Genomic DNA, 23,680 nt, shown 5'->3' on the forward strand with positions numbered 1-23,680 from the left:
GTAATGGTCAGCACGCTCGGCTACCGTACTGGAGGTCCCTGGTTCGATTCCCAGGAGGGTCAAATAAATAACAATGATTTTTTTACTCTAATATTTATTCCGTATTACCCTGGACTGGTAACTGAAACGGAGGGCTGATCACCTTTCCTTCGTGTGTTAACTATCAAACGACAAATTATTCACCAAAAAGAAAAAAAAAATTTCATTGAACTCGGGGACCATTGGTCAGAACGCTGGGCTACCGTTCTGGAGGTCCCGGGTTCGATTCCCAGGGGGGTAAAATAAATATAAGTGATTTTTTCACTCTAATATTTATTCCGTATTACCCTGGACTGGTAACTGAAGCGGGGGGCTGATCACCTTTCCTTCGTGTGTTAACGATCAAAATAACACTGCGTTTGTATGATGCAGTGTTCTATGCACCGTTGGGGTGCGGATAAGGTTTTGAATGAATTTTTACTCTAATATTTTTTCAATATTACCCTGGACTGGTACCTGAAGCAGAGGGCTGATCACCTTTCCTTCATGTGTTAATGATTGAGATAACACTGCGTTTATATGATGCAGTGCCCTATGCACCATTGGGGTGCGGATAAGGGTTTGAATGAAAAATATATCGTAGTCGTACAGGAGAAAGACCAACTAACAAAACGTAAAATGTTCAGGAGGGCCATTTAAGTCACTTTTGCTTGGCAAGAAAATAAACATCAATGCTAGTTAGTAATTTTTAACAAGTCAATATATTATACTTCCAACTTTAAAATCCTTTGGGATTTTTTTCAGGGCAATATTAAGCTAGTGAAATATCAAACAGTCAATGATCACGTTTTTATAAAAACTGCACTTGGTCACTTTCTCCTGTATGACTACGATATGTATGACTACGATATGTATCACCTTTGTAGTGTAGTGGTCAGCACGCTTGGCTACCGACTGGAGGTCCCGGGTTCGATTCCCAGAGAGAGTGTCAAATAAATATAAGTGATTTTTCACTGTAATATTTATTAAGTATTACTCTGGACTGCTACCTAAAGCGGAGGGCTGATCAACCTTCCTTCATGTGTTAGTGATCAAGATAACACTGTGTTTATATGATTTTCAATTCAATTCAATTTCAATTTATTTAAAAATACATACATTACAGACAATATATTTAAGGCATATGTACATTAAAAAGTAAGCAAGACTCAAAGATGTAGAAGAATCCCGCTTCGGAAAACTCCTTCAGACACATGGAACAGATCAATATCCAATGTGATATTGTTCAACATAGCGGTAGCTCTTCCTACAGGCATAACCATCGGCAGGTGGGCCCTGTATATAGATATAGATGACAGGGAAATGTGCTAAGCACTATTCAAAAGTATGGAAGGGAATTATGATATTCTTCAGTAAGAAAAATGGGTTTCTTAACAAAACTTTGCCGGCAAAGGTTAATCCTGGTAAGTAGTCTAGAAGAGTTATTAATCATATGCAAAAACAGGTTAATTTAAATGAAGGTAACAGTGTTATTTACTAGAAGATCGCTAGAAACAAAAATATCAAGTATAAATATTTATCTGTCAAACTGTGGTCAAACTATATGAATTCAATTAAAATATTTTAGACAAGTTCGTAGTGTTTTTCCAGGGGTTTGAAGAACATAAAGCTGATTATATCACGTGAAAAGGTGTCAAGAATATAAACACAGGCATGATCGACATAATAAAGCTTTGTGCACTTGCACTAAAATACACTTGGTATAACGGTGACGACGACTGAGTCCTGGGTGTAGAAGTTATCCACGCATTCCATGAATCCATTATCGAAGTAAAACTTAGAATAAAATCATAGAAATGCAAAAACAACGATTGTATCAAGATTTTAAAGAAAAACAAACGCTAAACAGAGAAGCGGTAGTCGTGACAAATTAACGCCGATACCCACCTTTTTACAGTTTTTTTGGAGCCACACTCTAATTGCATCAAATTGTTGCAAAGTTTCTGATGATTGAAAGAAGTCAGCGTTAGGACTTCCATCCTTTTTAGGCCCAAAAGGCATCATTTTTGTAATCGTCCGTATTACAAAGTGACGCCAAAAATCAACGCGCCGCAACTAATGAAGTTAGTCACATATCATTTAGGAGCGCCATTTTCTTTGGAGTTGCCAGTATATTAAAACAACAAATAAAATAAAATAAGTGCTTACTGGAATAACAAAATACAGAAAAAAATGTGTAAAAATTTGTAATAAATAAATATGTTTACTATTTGACTATAAAAAAGGGGGGGAATTATTACAGAAAGGGAAAACATTTTTATTTGATTTATTTTTAAAATTATCGTTTTTTTTTTTAGTAGAACTTTTTATGCCGATGCGATATCTATGATTTGCAGTCTATGGATTTTGAAATGTCATTTTCGATTTTCGTGATTTTTGTTTAATCAATTTTGTTGACGTTAGGTTAAATAACGCATGCCTTTTTCTAGTTTTCAGTATGTGTTAATGAAATTCAATCGCAAAATGCAAAGTACACTGTCATAGCTTGTTGGTAAGATTATCGAAACCATTTTACCTTACATTTTTATTTTTTCTAAAATTTAATCTTTATGTTTTTCGTATTCTGTCCAATACATAGGGCTACCGAAATCATTTTAGTAGTTCAAAATAGTTAATTTATTTTTGTTTTAAATTTTAATGTATTCAATAATGAGAAGAATTTAATTATAATGTATTATTTGTAATGTTTTAGTTTGTATAATCTCCCATTATTACCTAATATCGATTTTTATTTAAGTTTTCCGGAAAAGTTAACTATATGCAACATACTAAACCTTTTATACAGCACGACATTGATTTATGTCTTAATGGTTATATCAAACTTTTTTCACCACTTAAAAAAAAAATATCTATTTTTTCTTTTTCTTAATTTCATTTATTTGTGTTGTTTCTTAAGTCAAAATATAGTTGTGATTTTCAGATTGCTTGTTACAAATCAACAATGTTTTTGACATTGTTTTACATGATTGCTTCATGGATGAAAGCTTGGCAGCTTCGTTCCATCAGAACTAAGTTGCTACAGCATGTTTCGGCAGATTCATGCGTTGTTCTTTATAAAGTCCCAGAGGACGTTGAAGGTAAGACTAACCTTTTATTACAAATTTATCTTGAAAGCAACTCTTACAGTATTAAAAAAAAATGATCCAGTTTAAAAAAAAATTATTTTTATTTATTTATTTTGCTAAATTAAAATTAAAAACACTTGTTTTTTACCACTTGAGTATTATATTTCATTTAAAAAAATAGTTTCGGAAGCTACAGATGCTTCCATCTATAGGTTTGAATATAAACTATTCATTATTTTATATTCAAACTCATAGATGGAAGCATCTGTAGCTTCCAAAACTAGTTGTTAAAAATAAAATGTAATACTCAAGTGGTAAAAAAACAAGTGTTTTATTTGTAATTTAATCATGCCTTACTGCAAAGTAAATGCTGAACAGTAAATATTTATTTGACAGTCACACAGTAAGAGGATGTTTCTGCCAGTGACAAGTCTTATTTTTATTTACAAACAAAATAATATTAACAGTTAGTAAAAAAATAATATAGTTACAAAATATTTTTTAAATATAATTTAATTAATTTTCTAGACATATATTTAATAATTTATTTACTTAAATAAATCATCAAATTTATATTGAGTTTGTATTTAGACCCGAACATGGAAGCATCTCTAGCTTCCGAAACTAGCAGTTAAAATAAATATAACTCAAAAGGTAAAAAAACAAGTGTTTTCATTTACAATTTAATCGTGTCTTACCACAAAGGGAATGCTGAAACAATAAATAAAATTGTTGTGTAATATATCCAAAATTAAACAAAGTTTATTTGGTTGAATTCCACATTTATTTATGTATATGTTAATACGTGACGCGTTTAGTCTTCTTAGGACATTATCAAATACTGGCGTTTGATAATGTCTTAAGAAGACGAAACGCGTCACGTATTAACATATAGATAAATAAATGTAGAATTCAACCAAATAAACTTTGTTTTATTTTGGATATATTACCCAACAATTCTATATGGAATTCTACCAACTGTCTGCAGTTACAATAATTAAAATAAATAAAATATCTATTTAATTGTTTTGGGACACCAAAAATCATTGAATTTTTTTTTCAGTTTGTTCCAGAGCGTGCTCTAGTTTATGCACAGATCCCAAGGACGCTCGCATATCTGAAATCCTGGTGGTGAAGGGAAGCGCCTGCGCCTGTGCCCTGCGCCCTACCCGCACCCTCCCCCTGTCCTCCTGGCGCGCCCCTCCCCCCTCCCCCGCCCGCCTCAGGCTGCTCCCCAACCTAGAGAGGGCCCCCGTCTCACTAAACCCCCAAAAATCCATCTCCCAAACTTCTTTTTCCTCTGCTGCATCTCACAACCAAGACCTGGTCTTGCCGAGTACATCCAGATACAAACCGGTCGCTACCGATGATGTCAATGTGTTGTTGGAGTGTGACCTCGGCTCGGAAGATATGGATGAAGTTATTATTTTACCGGTTAGTTATTTACAAGTATCATTTTTACAATGATTTTTTTTTATACTACGTAAATACATATTGAAACATTTAATCATTGTCCTGGAGCCAAAGAGCACATTAAAATATGAACACAGGTCTTTAGTTTTATCATGTTTAACAAAATAAACTCATCTGGTGGTTATCCACACTAAATGGTGTTATTAAATTATCCACACTGCGCTTCAGGTTCCTGTTCAAAGCTTATTAAGGGGCAATGAAACAAAGTCTTTCCATAAATATTAATTAAAAAAATTAATTGAATTAGATTACCCTGAATCAAATGTACTATGATTTAAAATCTGTGTATATTTATAAGTACATACATAAGTTATATATTATTTTCAAGTAAATAAATTATCTTCAAATAAATATTTATGAATATGCGATGTAGCAATACCCTTTAGCAAGATTGATAAACAACTTTAAATTTATTTTAACCGCCCGGAAATCGAACCTGGGGAATACACGACGCTTTGGAGATGGACAAAGAAATTTAATTAAATAAACAAACTTTTTTTTTTCAAACAAAAAAAAAGTTTCTAATTATACTGTTCTATTAATTATTTACATTTTACAGGATTGTGAATCTTGGCGTGTAGTTGCTTGGAGTGTCAAAGGATCCCTCTTGGCTCTGGCCCTTAAAGGTGATATGGAGAGGCTAACGTCTCTGGCTGCTTCATTTCTCAATACTCAAGGACCTCTTAAAAGATTACAGAGTAAATATTTTAATTCCAATATCACAAAATGCTTTTCTGATAATAAAGGAGTTGCTTTAATATTTTCCTTTTTTATTTACAGCCGTCAGATTTGAAGGTGTTCCAATCAATCTTTCCGAGAAAGAATGTATTGCAGTTTCTAGAGCTACTGTTCACGGCTCCCCTCGTCATAGATCTAAGTATTTCTCAACATTAGAAAAGATTTCTAAATTTCCCCCTTCGACTTTTGATAGTGCTCCTGGTCCGCCACCGTTAACCCAGACTCAGAGTAAAAGTGACAATTTGAAAGAGAACATAGTTCCCTTGAAAGAGAAGACGGTTGCTTCAAAAGAGAAGACGATTGCTTTGAAAGAAAAGACAATTCCCTCGAAAGAGAAGTCCGTTGCTTCGAAAGAAAAGACAATTCCCTCGAAAGAGAAGACGGTTGCTTCGAAAGAAAAGACAGTTCCCTTGAAAGAGAGTGCGGTTCCCTGCAAAGAACCTGAAATTGAAAAAAAGAAACAAGCTCACGCAGAAAAAAGTAAACCAATTATCACTGAAAAATTGGAACAGAAAAAATTGACAGTTACGGAAAACGTTGATAAAAAACCAAATGCAGAGAAAAATGGAGGCGTAAGTGATGATACAAAAAATCAATTTAACGCAAAGAAATCTGATCTTAAATTGGAACTTATCAACAAATCGACCCCAGAAAAGCCTCAATCAAAGACTGTTACGGTATGCAGTAACTCAAAAACAACCGTTTCTCATAAGAAGACAGTCACCAAGTCTTTGGGCAAAAGAAGCAGTTCTAAGTCTTCCATTATGGATGAACAGATTACTTTCGGGGATAAGGCCAAAGCCGGTGGATCATGTCCCAGTTTGCCCATCGCCCGGCCGCCAAATATATTAGTTTATTCGGATAGTGCTGTCACTAGAGAAAATATTGCTAGAACATTGCGGAATGTCCTGGATCCAGATAGGTATTTTTTATTTATTTACATTTATTACTGGCTTTGCCTAAGAATTGAATTCTTTTATAGTGTCGTCAGAGTGAAAAGTGACTGACTGTCATCTTGGATAAAAATGAGTTAATCCGGTAAAAACTGCAGACTGTCTTAGGGCGTTTGTGCACTACACGGAATTTTACCATCCGGCACGTCAGTTAGCTTTTTAAAATGATGATTGGCTTGGATTGGCTTGTGCTTTTGTCCATCTTTCTTCGGATCGGTGCATGAACACGTTGCGCGTAAATTCGGTCACGCTAAACTGTCGTAGTCGCTTTCATTTTTCAAAACCGGACTGCCGGACGGTCAAATTCCGGGTAGTGCACAAACGCCCTTATGCTTTAATGATTTTGCCTTCCTTTTTCAATATCTAGTAACCTAAAGAGCTTAGCTGCGAATAATACATAAATTTAACTAGAAAAATACTATGCTTGTTAATCTCTTTTCACTCTGCAATGACAATATTAATCATGTTTCATTTTATTCTGCTGAAATTTAAACGAATTTCAGCAACTTAAAATACAATAAATTTTGTATAGCTTCATAAAATTTGTACACTTTTTATTTTAATTTAATTTTAGGTATGCAGTATATTGCTCCGGGGATTCAAGTTCGCTAGAAACTGTGGGGCCCGCAGGGGCCTCGCTACTGGTTGTGGGAGGAGCCCTACCACCGCGAGCCTCCACAATTCTGTTGCAGTCCCTATTGGGTGGAGCCCGGCTTCTCTCTCTGTGTTCTGATCTTCTTCTGACTGTCCTACCCTATTACCACACCGCTGAGGTAATTAACATTGTCATAAAAGAAAACTTATGCTTATGTATATATTTTTTTTTAATTCTCTCAAAACTATTGTAAATTATCTGAAAGTTTCTGTCACTTAAGGTTTAGAAACTCTATGCTTCTAGTTGGACCCACATCGCTCACTCCTTTCAAGAACGTCATATATAAAAAATCGTCAATTTTCAGTTGTGCATGTTTTCGGAATGCCCAGAAAATGTACCATATCCCAGCAAAAGCGGCATATTTTTAACTTAATATTTACCCGCTACAGGGCAGAAAGTGTTGTTTTTGCATTTTGAAGAAAATGTATTGTTTAATATTTTTTTTAAATAAACTTAGTATTTTTCAAATGGAAAAAAAACATTCATGTTTTACCTAAAAAGATCTGTTGCACAGTAAAAAGTTCAATAAGTGGCTTGGTATTTATTTTCAATACATTTAATTATATTTTTTAATTTAAAAAACATTCTCCTGAAAAATCTAGTTTTTTGATATATGACGTTAAAAGGAGTGAGCGACATATTCAATAACATATTACCTTACTTACTTCAACCTTCTTCTTGTGTCCAGTATTGAAAAAGGCCTCCCTCTTGGACTTATACAGTTCTCTTTGCCAGTGCAGGCCCGCCACTTTTTTAATGTCATCAGACAATTTGGTCTGGGGCCTACCCACGCATCTGCGTCCTGTTCTAGGCCTCCAGTCAAAGCATCTTTTCCAATGCAATAACTAGTTTAATTTTTATCTAATCTTGCTGTTTAAACTATCAAGTAAATTGTATTGCAATCAAACATTTATAAAATTAATAATGCTGTCACTATCACTGTCAGCGGACATGTCGCTCACTCCTTTCAAGAACGTCATAAATAAAAAAACCTGATTTTTCAAGAGAACGTTTTTAAAGTTTAAAAATATAACACAATGTATTAAAAATAAATATCAAGCAACTCATTGAACTTTTTGTTGTGCAACAAATCTTTTTAGGTAAAACCTGAAGGTTTTTTTTTTTAAATATTTAGTATATGTATTTAAAAAAATAATTAAACATTACCTTTTTTACAAAATGCAAAAACAACGGTAGCGGGTAAATATTATGTTAAAAATATGCCTTTTTTGCTGGGATATAGTACGTTTTCTGGGTATTCCAAAAACATGCACAACTGAAAATAGACGATTTTTGATTTATGACGTTCTTGAAAGGAGTGAGCGATGTATGGTAATTGCACTACATGCATGGTAGTAGGACATGTATGGTAATTGTAGATATTGTGACATGTTTATTGTTGTTTTTTTAAATATTTTATTTTAATGATATTTTTAGGTCCGAGAAAGAGAGCTAGCCAGCTTTACCTATGACAAATGGAACTCGGTGAAGTTACTGCATCATGTATTCTGCTACCAGGCATCGCCAGCCCGTCGCCAATTCTCTGCTGCACCAACAGCACAGTAAATACACATATTTTCTAACATACAATTGGAGTAGTCTATTGGTATTTACTGTGTTTAAAAGCAACATTGCAAGATTTGATACAACTTTCACCCAATGAGTCACCATTCTACAAACATAATTATATTCTCAATATTATTAATATTTAAAGCATTTTTTTTTTTACAAAAAAATTAATAAGTAAACAATTAATTCATGGAATGCACAGGTTTTAAAATGATTTTATTCGTATGTAGGATTACATAACAAAATGTTAATTATATTAGTATACAACCACTTACCTAGTTTTTGTCTACTAGTTTCGAAATATTGTTTAAATCATTTCCACTTTACAGGTTATTAACAACCATATTTTCCTTACAGTACTTGGTTTAATTCTACATTATTGCAAAAAACGCAAGTTTTGTCACCACCTCTCCTTTCTCCCTGTCTCCTTTACCCCCTTTTGGCAGCTACTCTTAGTACATGTTGGCCTTCAGATAGTGATAGATGATAGATTAACACATGTGATTAATATCTTGCGCAGGTGTGATTGTATAAATACTGTTAAATTTGTAGTGTGTAGTGCTGTTTGCATGCTGGTGTAGTGATTGCGCTGACAAAGAGACGGGTGAGTCTTCAAACCGGTGGACTTAAACCTCAATAAGTGGTTGTATACTAACAAATCTAACATATAGTTAAAATGTCTGTCTAGAATGTTAATTTTTGAATATTAAAAACAATAAATTTGTTTTAATTAAATTAAACACTTGAATAATCCACTGTTTTAAATTTGTTTTTATTTTATCATACAAGTTTGGTAAATTTTATTGACATCCAAACAGCATTTAAAAACATGTGTCGTCTGCAAATATACAAGATGCAAATATTGAACGATTCCGGAACTGGTAATCATGAAGTAGTGTTTTTAAGTGGTACATATAACACAAAGTGAACTATAAGGAGAGTGTTATATTATTGGAAGATTGTACCTTTAAGGAGAAGGGTAGAATGGTTCCCGTGAGAATTATTTCAATTTGTTTTATTTCACAGTCCAACGGAATACAGAGGGCACAATGGTCATGTATTGCACGTAGAGGTGCTCGCTGCGGAACAAACTTGGCATACCCCTTCACTGCTCCAGGCTACTGATGATCGTTCTGGAGGGACTGCTATTTTCTCTCAGGTAATTTCTTGTCCTATGTTTTGAAAATAATTCAAACGGACCAGTTTGTAAAAATAGAACTGATAGTGCGTTCACATAGAACTATACACATGTCACTGAGCGACTTCTATAGAAATCAAGCAATATAGCCCGAAAACGTAGATCTACCTTGTATACAGCTTTGTATGGAAAAGTATGGTGAACTTTATACCTTTTCAAATACATATATTAACACATTGTTTGCGGGAAAAGCGTATTTTACGTACTGTTGGTAGAGAGCAGGAGACGTTTATAAAGGTTCTAATTGTTTACTTTTTGTAGAGCGCGAGAGAAACCAAAAAACATTGTACAGATCGAAATTGGGTTTGTGGTTATTTGTGATTAGTATACTGAAGATTGGGCGGCAGACTGTCTGAGTATAATTAGGATCGGGGTTGAATGATGATGAATAAATTGGATGTCCTTTTGAACACCATTTAATGTTCAAAAAGAATATGTATCTACTAAGACATACATTTTTGTTAATGTTATAGTATCTATGAGTAATTTTTATTACCTCACAGTGCTAAATTATACACATGTTTTAGTGAGTGACATTTTGCTCACTACTTTCAAGAACATCATAAATCAATAATCTTCAATTTTCAGTCGTGCATGTTTTCGGAATGCCCAGAAAATGTACTATATCCCAGCAAAAGCGGCATATTTTTAACTTAATATTTACCTGCTACAGGGCAGAAAGTGTTGTTTTTGCATTTTGAAGAAAAGGTATTGTTTAATTGTCATTTAAATATACTAAATATTTTTCAAATGGAAAAAAAACCTTCAGGTTTTACCTAAAAAGATCTGTTGCACAGTAAAAAGTTCAATGAGTTGCTTGATATTTATTTTTAATATATTTTATTATATTTTTAAACTTTAAAAATTATCTCCTGAAAAACCAAGTTTTTTAATTATGACGTTGTTGAAAGGAGTGAGCGATTTGTCTTATGGCATTAAGCGGTTGGATAGACTACTGACCTAAGTAAAAATATATACAATTTACATACATATTGTGTGTCAAAAAAATAAATGAAAAATTAAATATATATATTCAAATAATATATATTTTCTATAAATTAGGTTCACTTGGAGCTAGATGCCCGCGAGTACTTGGGCACTGATGGAGGATCAGCGGAATCCGCTCGTCTGGGAGTCCTGAAAAAAATACTCACCGCTCTGGGGCTCTCCACGGCCCCGTCCCCTCTGACTGCCACCCTGGCCGTTGAACCTCAATACACCCCTGCCTATTTTCTGGGCATATACGAGGTACATTTCATTTCATTATTACACATTTAATAATATCCCATTAAAATAATTTGGAATGGTTTCAAATTTGAGATTTTTTCTTCATCAATATTTCCTATTGACTTGAGTATAGTATATTTGGTATTTTCAATGTTCAAATGTTGTAAACTGCAGACTGCATTAAGAGAATTAACCTTTTGACTGCTACGAGTGTGTTAAAACACCTAACATTTTGGTGTTTGTGACGCTACTGCACAAAATTTACACTTACATTTATGACTTTCCTGCTTATTTTGCTGGCCGAGGTCATATTTTACATTGTCAATATTGAGATATACAGAAATATCATCTGGAATAAACAAACAATTTATTTTTTTAAATCTGGTCACCGCCTTAGTAAGATCCAGTAGTTAAAAGGTTAAGAAATAATATACTATATAATTATATTCATGTTTTGTACTCCTAGTTTCAGATTACAATATGTCTTCATTTCTTTTTAGTAGAGATCCTAGCTGATTACGCACTCTTCCTCCGACATAGAACATGACAATGAAAACATCTCATAGTTATTACATGTCATAGATTTGCTTGAATTTGTTTCGTAGATGACATTTTTTAGTGAATTACTAAGCCGTGTTTTTCGATCTTTTGTATTTCTGAGTTGTAATTCTGTGTTGTTTGCACCTTGAGGAATCCCAATAGGTACTTGTTCACTTTTGTATGTAGATTATTGTAGACCTTCAATTATACTTTATAGGGTATAATACATAGAAAGCTTTTTGGAGTTTGGTGCAATACAAACATATATACTTGTAAGGTTAGCGCTTGCCTTAGTGATATGGTAAAATTAACATTGTATGTTTTTAGATTTTTAGTCATATTATTAGAATAGCAGTTAAAGCGAAATTGAATAAACTGGGATGTTGAATGATCAATAAACCACAATAAACAACTTTTACTATTGATTATTAATATTAATATACATATCTGACAATTATTTCCATCAAATTTGAGCAAAATTAGTATTATATTTCTGACAAAATTAAGTATAATTCATTTTGTATTTAATCATATTTTGTAAATACCATAATATATTAATAAAATTAATGTGATGTTTCGATGTATTCAACAAAAATTATAATACTTTGAAACACGTGTCACATTAAATTATTAGCGGTGTTTACAAAGTATAAGTTTAATATGAAATGGATATATATAACCATGAAGTAACTGCCGAATCAATTAATCCTATTTTTTTTTCCTTACCAGAGTATATTTCTATATTTATCAAACAGCCCAAAAAAATAATAAAAAAAACTTGTCAATTCGCACTAGAATAATTTGAATCTTGTCAAACAGTGGAATATACTTATGATCCCGGATAATATCATCAATTTCTTATTGTTATCATAATCAGCCAGTCTCAAAACCTGCATAAAAATTATTTTAAAATAATGCACCTATTGTAATCAATCTTTGCTATCGTTAAATTCTAGTGGCTATACATTGTTACAAAAAACAATGAAGAAACGATGTATGAATTTATATTGTTGTGGTTTGTTGCTCTCTCATAACTTCTCCGCTACATGTTTTCACTTTTTCATGTGTTTATACATTTTTTATGTAACCTGAAAAAGTAAACTGTGACTCTAAATCCTTACTTTATTCATAGTTTAGAATCTCTAGCTTAAGTTGAGTTTAATTTTTAGATAAATAGTTAGAAGCAATTGATCATTATTTTAATGTAGGCATTGCTAGTTGAATGTAAACAGTAATCTAGTTGAATATGACAATAATATACTAAACATAAGTTGACTCAACTCTCACAAGCATCTATTCAAACAGCAATCTATTTATACCTTACGTTGCATACCACAAATAATACTACCTTGTATTTTACTTTGATCCGTTTTTTACCTGTGTTGTATTTTTAAAATTTGTTTATGATGTTCATTAAAATAAGTTTTTCTTGATCCAAACACTATCAATCAATATTTAATTTTTTTTTCTATAGTAATTTTAACTCTCAAAACCTCAGTGTAAATTACATTATTCTTTAAATCAGTGCTCCGCAACCGGTGTGCCGTGAACTGGATACAAGTGTACCGCGATCAAATTCAATGTATTTGACATTTGACATTTTTTCACTATGTATTTCATATAAAACACATAATACACAATTTATATAATACGCGATGACAAATTATTTTTCATATTATCTATTTTTGAAAATGAAGAATATTCATAATAATTATTAGGTATAATTTTTTTTTAATGGTCCATATGTTTTTGGTGTGCCGCGGAATTCTAGGAAGAATTTTAGTGTGTCGTAGGTGAGAAAAGGTTGCAGAGTACTGCTTTAAATCAAAGCATAAGCTCCAATATTAGTGCTGAGGCTAAGAGAATTATTTTTATTACAATGTTGGTTTTATAGGTTATCGAATTATGTAAAATATGAGACATGCATACAAACAAGAAAATAATTCTTTAAATTCTTATAAAATATCAAATCTCAATGCAATTCTATCCCGTTACATTCAATAAACATGTCATCCTGATAAAATTTTGTTCTGTGGAATTTGATTTGGGGTTTGGGTTTATCATTTGCATTCCTTGCTGATTTTTTCATCATTTTTTCATCATTTTTACATCAACCCATATAAATGATCCATACACACTCTACCAACACAGAAAATTACTATCAGCACCAAATGGTGATGCTAATGTAAGACGTTAATTGTTTTCTCAAGTTCACTAAGTACAAACAGTATTTATTATCAGGAACAAGTTCTCACATCTGTTTTTTTCACGGTTTTATACTTGAATTTGGAAATAATTTTCATCAATTATCGATTTGCCGATTTGTGACCACAATATTTTTTCTGGTAACTTGAGGATTCCTTATTTCTTGGGATTATTTTTAACCTAAAGATCAGTTAATATTGATTTGTAATTAAACCATGCATTTTATCAATATTTATTTTTCTATAATTTAATGTTACAATTATTTAAGAAAACACTTGTTTTATACCACTTGAGTTTTATTAAAGACTACATGTTTCAGAAGTTAAACTTCCATCATTCATACACATATTAAACAGATCTGAATGATGGAAGTTTGACTTCTGAAACATGTAGTCTTTAATAAAACTCAAGTGGTATAAAACAAGTGTTTTCTTTAATCATTGTAACATGTCTTACCACAAAGTTAATGCGGAAACAATAAATAAAATAATTTAATATTCATTTAATATTAAACTTTTTCTTATTTTTAAAAGATTTTTCTTACTTTTTAAGATTAAAAAGAATTAAAAAAAAAAAACAGCTATTGGCACTCTATACATGGAGTATGGTATTTGACATCCTAGTATTAATCGTGTATGTTTCAATTTAAAAAAAAAACATTTTCGTATTCATATATGATAAATTAACCTGTTTGAGTGCATTAAAGTAGAGATGTTTAGACAAAACATCATTGTTGATTTCGGCAGTATTTAAGTGTAAAATGGAATATTTTCAATCGGCCTTATATCAGATATTATTCATTTATGAAATCAACAGTGCCAATAACTAGAGAAGTGTTAATATCACATCTGTTTACCCTAGCATAGTATTTAGTCGATGTATGTTTTTTTTTTAAACTGGGATGAATGTATAAAACAACACAATATATTTCTAAAAATAAACTGAAATGTGTAATGAGTATATTTGGGATAAAAGGATGGCGATTGGGAGTGGTGGCGGAGGCGATTTCACTCCGGAAGTTTCCCCGCGTGACTCGAATCCGCGGTAAGAGTATTTCTCAGGACTTGTAATAATCCTACCTTTATTTTGGCATCCCGCTTTCCTGTTATCTTATTTCTGGTTTTGGTAAATTGATCTGCAGTTTCTTTTCCGGCTGTTTGATGTGGTGTTTGTTTGAATCAATCATGTCACCGAATGTGCTTTCATGAACAACAATAATACCATATTCGCATTTTAGTTTGTAATGACCTTTTGGTGTACATCGTGGATGGCTTCACGGAAAACAAAAATAAACCTACACTTGGTATTAATAATAAGTGATTCAATTGAACGATATGCTTGTCTTTACTCAAGCACTGTTGTTCTCAAAACATTTTTATTTAACTTAATTTTACTTATATTTACATTATTATATAAATATAATAATATAATATTTATTGAGTATTATTATTTATTGATTTAATAATTTTCTGACAGAATGTCGATAAAAACTAATCATTAATGATAAAATGTTTCATATCAGTTAAGCTTTCATATAACAAGCTTATATTTGGTAAAGGTCTCCCTGTTGGGAGTTGACTGTATTTATATTTTACTAGTGCCCTATTGATAGAGCCATTTATTATTGGTGTATATATGCTAATATGTAGAAGAAAAGGATAGTTACTAGGAATATGTATTCCTTTTTTTCACTGAAATTTATAACATTTATGATCATACTGCCCACTTGGATATTTTATGAAATCTACCAACTTATAACTATAAATTCATGATGATGATATTTTTTATTAATATCTTGACATTCTAATGTCTGTGTACCATATATCTACATTTGAAGCGAACAGCATATGATGTTGCAATAGGTTTATCATAATTAAAGGTATGAGGATTATATAGATTATAACATTTTCTTTGCCCTTAGAGTATAGTAGTTAGGGCATTTGGCTACCCGTGCGTTATGCTGGAGATTCCGGGTTCAATTCCCAAGGGGTCAAAATAAAAACGTATGTGATTTTTCACTTTAATATTTATTTAATACATGGTTTACGGCTTGAAACCTTGCGTTTCAGAAACCTTCAGCTTCATGTACAAAAAAAAACACTTCATAAACATCTAATTTCTTGTTATGTTTACTTTGCTGTATAGTGGATAGGTGTTTTTATAATACAAAAATATTATCGATTCTTTTTTGTCATCATTCTTTCGATGCAATCAAATATCGCCCGCGTCAAATACATTTTTTTAACAAACTTTACCCTAACCAATGTGTTGATATCACCCTGGACTAGAGCTTGAAGGCACGTGATTAACAATCAAAATAACACTGCGTTGATGCGATGCTATGCCCTGCAGATAAGGGTTTATGAAGTTCCATTACCATATGACATTATTTTCTAGTTATCTCCATTAAACCTTCATGTTACTTTAGTTTATAGTATATATATATGTACTTCCATTAAGATAATTTGCTACTCATTTATCTGAATTACACGTAATTTGCACTGTTGATTTATTCAAGAAATTTTTTTTAATTGTAAGTTGCGCCAATTTTTTCCTGCACTTCTCACAGTATAGCGTACTCAAAATAGTCAGCAATTTATTTAAACAATTAGGATTTTACACAAAATTAAAAATGAAAATTTCAGTTTATTAAAAATTATAAGTATCTATTTTAGAAACATGTTTAATTTTATGTGCATGCTTTGGAGCCATTTATATTCAAGCTTCTCATAGTGGCATGAATAGATATGTACTTCTCGATCGTTGTTCCTTGCAAGGTTATTAATCGCTCATTGTTGCCTTGTGTTTGAGTACCTCAAAACAATGTCATGTTTCATTTTTTAATATTGTTTCCAGCGTAAATTGGAGGCTGCAAGCGCGGTGGCTGTAGGGCGTGTGCAGCTTATCAAATCAAAAGAGAAGGTTCCAACAGCAACTTCTTCATTAACACCTCTCCTCCTACACGCTTGTCCTGACAATTTTTCTACATTGACTTATTTCCAAGTAAGTTTCTATCGTCTGCACCTCTAAACCAATGATACTCAACCTGTTTTTTCTTCGGGCTACATACATATATTTGTAAAGTTATTCAGGCCGCAACACTGTACTGATATGATAAAAAAATATTGAACCCCCCCCCCCCCCCCACTTTTCTAAAGAAAACATTTTTGAGAGTTTTCTATGTATCCAAGTATGTATTTATTTCAAAATTAGTGTGATTTTTTACATTGTTCGGATCTGCGCCAAGTCAAAAAGAATCTCAAGATATGCAAAATTAAAAATGCCAAATTTTTTTTTCAAATTAAGTTCTAAATACTAAATGTGTTTAGAACTGTAGATAAAAAAATCCCAGGCTGCACGTTGAGTTTGGTTTCGCTTAACGGTAGATGTTTCTAAAAAAAAGGTCAGAAATATAAATAATGGTATTCTTTTTTCAACTCATTGGTCTTCTGTCATATAATTGATCTTTGGAATCTATGGATTTTGAAAATATTATAATTTTGCCTCTGTTTCACCATAAAAATTAGCAAAATTTTATTCACATTAAAACAATATTGAAAAATATATCATCTGCACATTCTTAAACCTGCAAAGATTGAGAAATTTCTATGAAATTGATTGATTAAATTTGCTTACTGAAAAACAAAATAACAATGGGTTATATACGGGCCTTTATTTAGATATTTTTATCAAGGTGTGATTCCATGGCAAGTAATGTCGTAGGTTTCAGGTCAAAGCTCAATCTGCACGAACCTCATTATCAAATACATATCAATCTTTTTTCAAAAGTGAAATATTGCGTATTTTTATATTTTCAGGAATTGAACACAAAAGACTTGGGAAGATTGGTCATTTACTCGGAAATATTGTCTAGCACTCAGGAAATGATAAATGAGCAACCTCGGGCGCATGGATTAGTAATCATTGCTGATCGGCAAACACAGGTTAGAAATTATTTTCTGTTATATTTCATTTATTGAAAAATAAACTTATAATAATCCTCCACATTGTGGCACAGGTGGAATTGCTCAATTGTGAAAGCTAGTAAACGGGTCTGATTCTTACAAATTAAAAAAATTATAACGAGGGAAATTCAAAATAGTTTTTTTGGTCTTCAGTTTCTTTCTGTGCTATATTTTTTATACCTTCCTTTCCCTCTCTTTTCTTTCCTATCTTCTGAAAAGACATTGATATAGATGCCATCTGTTTTATTGTTTTTGAAAAAAAGTTAATGGTACCATAATTTATTCGGATATATCTGTAATATAAAAAAATGTACTGAAAACAATACCTGGAAAACAATACAAAATTAATATAAGTATACGTACCTACTGCCCCATTAACTATTGTTGTCTCCCGTAAATTATTACTGCACATGTTAAAACAATTACTTAAGTACCTAGAATTGTATAGCTATATAAGGACCGTCAGTTCATTTAATCTTCACATTCGTTTGAAAATGCCATAACTAGGCGAAATAATTGTCACAAAATTGATTTTTTTGTGTGTTTTTTTTAAAAATAAAATACAACTTAGTAGACTAAAAAAATCATTTTTAGTGTGTCCAAATACTTGTTCACAAATCTGTTTCTCTGATTAACTTCAATTAAAGGAGTTATTTATCATATTATTTTTTGACAAGTCCGGGCATTTACGGGGCTCGTTTTAAAATTCTTCGTCTCACCAATACATGTCACTAGTGAAAGTTCTAGTGATTCTTGTACAATGTTTCAAAATTGAATCATATATTTATATAGAGTTTGAGTAGTGTGGTTGTCAATCATGGGTAGAATTGGTGAATGTTACACGTGTGTGAAGTGATCACTTAAACCAGCCAATGATGGTCTAGCCTAGATTTCCATATTCTTCTTCATCTGTGATGAGATGTCAAAAAAGTAGTATGAAAAATAACTCCTATAATTGGATATAATCCAGATTTGTGAACTAGTAGTATTTGGACACACTCGCTGTAGAGTCATGTAACATATTTTATTTATAACCTTGTTCATGTGAGGAACCGTCATTCTGACAATCATAATAAGCGTTAACTAAAAATCTACATTTTATAAAATATGGTTTCTACAAATTAAACGCCAAATCTATATATGTATACATTATTATATTACTGACCAGTTTTTCCTATGAATTTTGTTTGTTCCAGGGCATAGGCCGTGGCGGCACCAAGTGGCTGAGTCCCCCAGGATGCCTCATGTTCTCCCTGCAGTTGCATTCCTCGATCCAGGAAGGAGGCATCGCCACCCGCGCCCCCCTTCTCCAACACCTCGTGGCCATAGCCATCGTGTCCGCCCTCAGGGATCTGCCCGGATATGAGGAAGTTAATCTCAGGTAAAAAATATACCTGCTCAAATTATAAGCTGCATAAAAAATCTTATTTTCAGGCGGTTTCCAGTATGTAGAAGTAATCTCTCCAGTAAAAGTAATAAGTCCGCCTCCGTAGTGTAATGGTCAGCACGCTCGGCTGCCGTACTGGAGGTCCCGGGTTCGGTTCTCAGGGGGTTTAATTAAATATAAGTAATTTTTTCACTCTTATATTTATTTAATATTACCTTGGACTGGTACCGGATGCGGAAGGCTGATAACCTTTCCTTCATGTGTTAACGATCAAAATAACACTGCGTTTATATGATGCAGTGCCCTATGCACCATTGGGGTGCGGATAAGGGTTTGAATGAATGAAAAAAGTAATCTGGGGTCTGGATCTTACATACATTCAAATAAAAGAATCTCTGCTTAATAAAAGCATTCTCAATTCAACCATAGGTGGCTCCATTGAACTTCTCAGGAGTGACATGAAAATTTCAGGAAAAAATCTATTTTGAATTAAAACATTTCTACAGTTGTTTCTTTACACCTGAAGACCGCTGGCGATTTGATAATTTTGTACATATAGATTACACTTTAACAAAGAGATTGGTACATAATATTCATACAAAACCATTGAATAAATCCTTCTTTTCTGACTTTGAAATTAGGCCGACGCAAAAGGAAAAATACATTCCCCGTCCTTAAGCATCAATCGACATAACTGGTAGAAATAGCTTTCCCGTCCTTATTGTGTTTAAATATGTTTTACTTTTTTTTTAGAATAAAATGGCCCAATGATATATACTTTGGAAGATCTGTTAAGATAGGCGGAATGATCCTTAATACACATGTTATCGGCGATCACATGGTGTTCAATATTGGTGAGAAATTTTACAAATTGAAAATTACTCATTTTTTAATGAATGATATAATATTTACTTATATAATTCTTTTGATATATCGTTTTTCTTAGTTATTTTGTGTTCTAATGAAATGATTTTAGGAGTTGGAATCAATTTGGATAACTCCACCCCCACAATATGTCTAAATGACCTTATAAAGAATCACAATAAACAGCTACCGCTGCTTGAAAGAGAGAAGTTTCTGGCGCTGATTTTGAATCGGTTGGAACATTTGTACGACAAAATAAAGCAGACAAATGATCTGAATGAATTCTTTAAACTGTATTACGAGTATTGGCTGCATACGTAAGTTAACAAACATATTAAACTTATTGGTGTACTACGTATAGAAGTTGAGAATAGCAGGGAATAGAATAAATGGTGCTCCGAATATGTACAGTGATTGCAAATAAAAATATGTGCATATATGGAAGCCAAACTATCAGATCACAACAGAATGCTATGCCTACTCTGATGTATGAAATCAAAACATGGAATTTGCTAAATAAAGATGAAAGGAGAAGGAGGGAATTGGAACCTTGGAAATGGAGCCCTTACACGAATGTGTGGAAAATTGAGTATGACAGAATTAAAAATGAGCATATTAGAAAGGGATATAAGGCTGAGTTAGGGATAAACAAAAAGATTGTGAAAGGTTCTTTGAGCCGATTTGGAATGTGGAGTATATTTGGCAATTGTGAATGGGAGAACAGAAGAGAACAGCCATTTCTTGGCTTGGCATAACCAAATCAATCGGAATGTAAAATCTGTGGCACGTTTGACTAAATGTATGAATGTGAGGAAGCTAGAGTTGTATGCCAGGACAGACGAGTGTGGCATTTCATTCTCTCTACCTACCCCTGCAGGGAAATGACATGATGGTTGTAGTAGTAGTAGTCTTATAATTGTCTTTGATTGATTCCTGATTAGTTTTTCTTTTTTTAGTGATGAAGAGGTGAATGTTATTGAAGAAGGTGTCAGTGATAAGGAACCTATTAAATGTCGTATTCTGGGATTGGATGAGTACGGATACCTAAAAGCCTTAGGTCCAAATGGGGAAATATCACTCCGGCCGGATGGTAACACTTTTGATATGATGAGAGGTTTAATTGGCCCAAAGGGAACCAATTAAGTTTCTAATATTTTTGTCAATCGGTGTGATAAACTTGTGAATTCCACGTGTCATTGTATAAGTCTTGTTATCATAGGTCAGTGTTTCAATATTTATATTTTTTGATGGATTGGTATAGTGATATATTGTGCGGTGCACAAATTATGAGGGTAAAAATGCCTTTCATAGGAAAAGAATAGTCGTATCAATAGGCCAGACATAGGTGCAGTATATAAGGAATGTTCAAACTCGCAGGAATGCTCTTTAGTTCATATAGGGTATCATATGGTAGATTTCCCATCAGTTTTCACCTATTTGGTTGGGTGCATTGTGAATGATTTCAAACTACATGTATGTTCATTAGAATTATTAATTATTATAAGGTTCTTCTGTATGTAAACAGATACATGTCCTTAATTTGATATCAGTGTTGCAAAATTATACATAAGTTCTCTTCAGACAAGTATGAATATTAGCACATAATAATCACTCGATCTATAAACATATTGTAGTATTATATGAATCGCCGAGAGTGTTCTTTGTTACATATTTTTTAAACATGCCTTCTTGTTATTCAAAACAATTCTATTCACCTCTTATAAAATTTTATTCATTGTAAAAAAAAATGTTTGTACAATGTCATGCTTATTTTTTTATTAATTGGCATTATTTCGTTTTTTTATTGTTAATAAATTCACTGTTACAACTGCTATAGCAGTCAAATTCATGTCTCTCATTTAAAAAAAATACAGCTATAGCTGTCAGCCAAACAAGGGCTATAACTGTTAAGTAGTTATTTCGTGGGAAAATATATTGTGTCCCTTTATAAAATGTATTGTTCAAATATCTCCCAGTAAGCGAGTTGTTTCAATGATTACTCAACAAACAAACAAGAAAACTGTCATAATGTATGTCCATAGAAGTGACTTTTTGTGTAAAAAATGTCTGTGTTTCTAAAAATAAAATAATGCAAATAATTGATGTCTTAGAGTAAAGTAATAATAAAAATAATATTGTCATTGCCAAAGATAACCAAATGATTTTTCTGGTCTAAGTTTTTTTTAAATTTAATTGCAACAGTGCTAACCCTATTTTTCTCAAATATTATAGTATTGTTATTAATATTGACCATTATTGACATTGAGGACTATGGAGGTTAATATCATCTGCAAATTTGAAACACTAAGGGATAAAAAATAAAAGAACAAACTTAAGTATCTTCTTATCTTCTTATACAGTTTTTTCTCTCAATCTTCAAAGTTGAAACTGCCCATCCATGATAAAAGTGCAATTTTAGCAGATTTTTGATATTGATTGATAATTACTATTTTTAGTATGTTATTTAGAAATAACATTAGGGATAAAAAATATATTTTTAAAATGGTTAAGGTCTTGATACAAGGCAATAGAGAAAACCAATTCAAGAAGTATTGCTATTTATTTATGTTTTCTTATGGCCACCAACCAAACCTCAATCAGCGTTAGGAAAAAAACAAAACAACCGTTTATTTCCACATTCATCCTCCAAATAAAGTCGAAACTAAGATGTAGAGATTCGAATTTATACAAGTGTTGTTTGTACCATTTGTCCATCCTTCAAATTCGAACACTGACTTAGTTTGCAGTAAAACATGTAATGGCGAGTATTATCAACATGTTTTTACAAATGGTTACTGAAAATTTAAAAAAATATTTTTCCCCATTACATTTTTGCCGTGTAAAAGTAATTTAACCATATCCATTATATTGTTTCACATTTTATTGGTGATACTATCAATGTTAAATTATTGTACTGTGTGTTTATTATTTATCCTATTATGTATATAAATGAAACCATTATTATAAAAAATATTTTAAGGTAATATTTCTTTTTTTATAGTTATATTTACCCTTAATGAAAATTATTGTTATTATAATCGATTATATTCAGTCAATTTACTTATTTTTTCCTGAAAAGAAGTCTGATTATTCCTTCTTTTTATGTTATTATGTCTATTTTTGTAGGTCTTGTAGATTTTAAATCCTTGCCAAAATTATCTTTTAAGTTTAGTACTTAACAATTTCCATTTAATGTTGCATTATTCTACCGCAACGGAAATTGTAAGTACTCTACAGAATAATTTTAAAATGTGATATTTGTTTTAAAACATACATTTTATACATTTTTATTCTTACCGTTCTTTTATAAATTTAATCTTTTTACTAAACACTTTTGTGTTTACTTTAAGCAATTTGTTGTTATTTGTTAAATATTTCAAACTTATTTTTTTATGTGTATATACTCGTTCATATTTATTTATGCTTTATATTTGTATATATATATATATATATATATATATATATATATATATATATATATATATATATATATATATATATATATAACGTGGTAATATTTTCCTTTTGAAAATTAAGTGTAAATAATATGTAAAGTGGGTGTATAATAATAAAATAAACAATGTGTTGCTTTGTAATTAAAGTTTATTCTTAATTTATCTTTATAATAATTTTTATATCTATCTATCTATCTATCTATCTGATTCTGACAGTTAATAATATTATCGGAAGTCTTTTGTTTTATTCTGAGCGACGCATGCGGCATCTGGTGGTAGAACTGTTTTATGTAGGTACTTTTTGTAAGTACTTAATAAAATGTATAGGTAGGTACCTAGTTATTTTA

The 23,680-nt window shown here is 31.8% G+C and overlaps 2 protein-coding genes across 3 annotated transcripts in view; one reads left to right on the forward strand and one right to left on the reverse strand.

Annotated features, from left to right (window-relative positions):
• mor (SWI/SNF- related protein mor) overlaps positions 1-2,116 on the reverse strand; it is a 44,007-nt gene extending 41,891 nt beyond the window's left edge. The window contains exon 1 of one of the 2 annotated variants that reach the window (XM_088258577.1): positions 1,927-2,116. In XM_088258577.1, the coding sequence (XP_088114703.1) occupies positions 1,927-2,043 (117 nt within the window). In that variant the 5' untranslated portion in view covers positions 2,044-2,116. The remainder of the gene's footprint in view (positions 1-1,926) is intronic. The other variant, XM_088258578.1, reaches the window with a different exon arrangement.
• A 258-nt stretch (positions 2,117-2,374) lies between these two features.
• Positions 2,375-22,859, forward strand: Hcs (holocarboxylase synthetase-like protein). Its single transcript, XM_088258602.1, has 15 exons — positions 2,375-2,530; positions 2,960-3,116; positions 4,168-4,538; positions 5,137-5,275; positions 5,358-6,237; positions 6,843-7,041; positions 8,361-8,485; positions 9,519-9,651; positions 10,753-10,938; positions 16,519-16,665; positions 17,481-17,606; positions 18,824-19,008; positions 19,768-19,868; positions 19,991-20,195; positions 20,835-22,859. Exons 2-15 carry the CDS (start codon positions 2,981-2,983, stop codon positions 21,019-21,021), a joined length of 3,120 nt encoding a protein of 1,039 aa, XP_088114728.1. The 5' UTR covers positions 2,375-2,530; positions 2,960-2,980; the 3' UTR covers positions 21,022-22,859.
• The last annotated feature ends 821 nt before the right edge of the window (positions 22,860-23,680 follow it).

Source organism: Brachycentrus maculatus, unplaced genomic scaffold, assembly GCF_059751285.1.
Source record: "Brachycentrus maculatus isolate JH-2025_06_01 unplaced genomic scaffold, ASM5975128v1 h1tg000099l, whole genome shotgun sequence".
In the NCBI taxonomy this organism is placed as follows: Eukaryota; Metazoa; Arthropoda; class Insecta; order Trichoptera; family Brachycentridae; genus Brachycentrus; species Brachycentrus maculatus.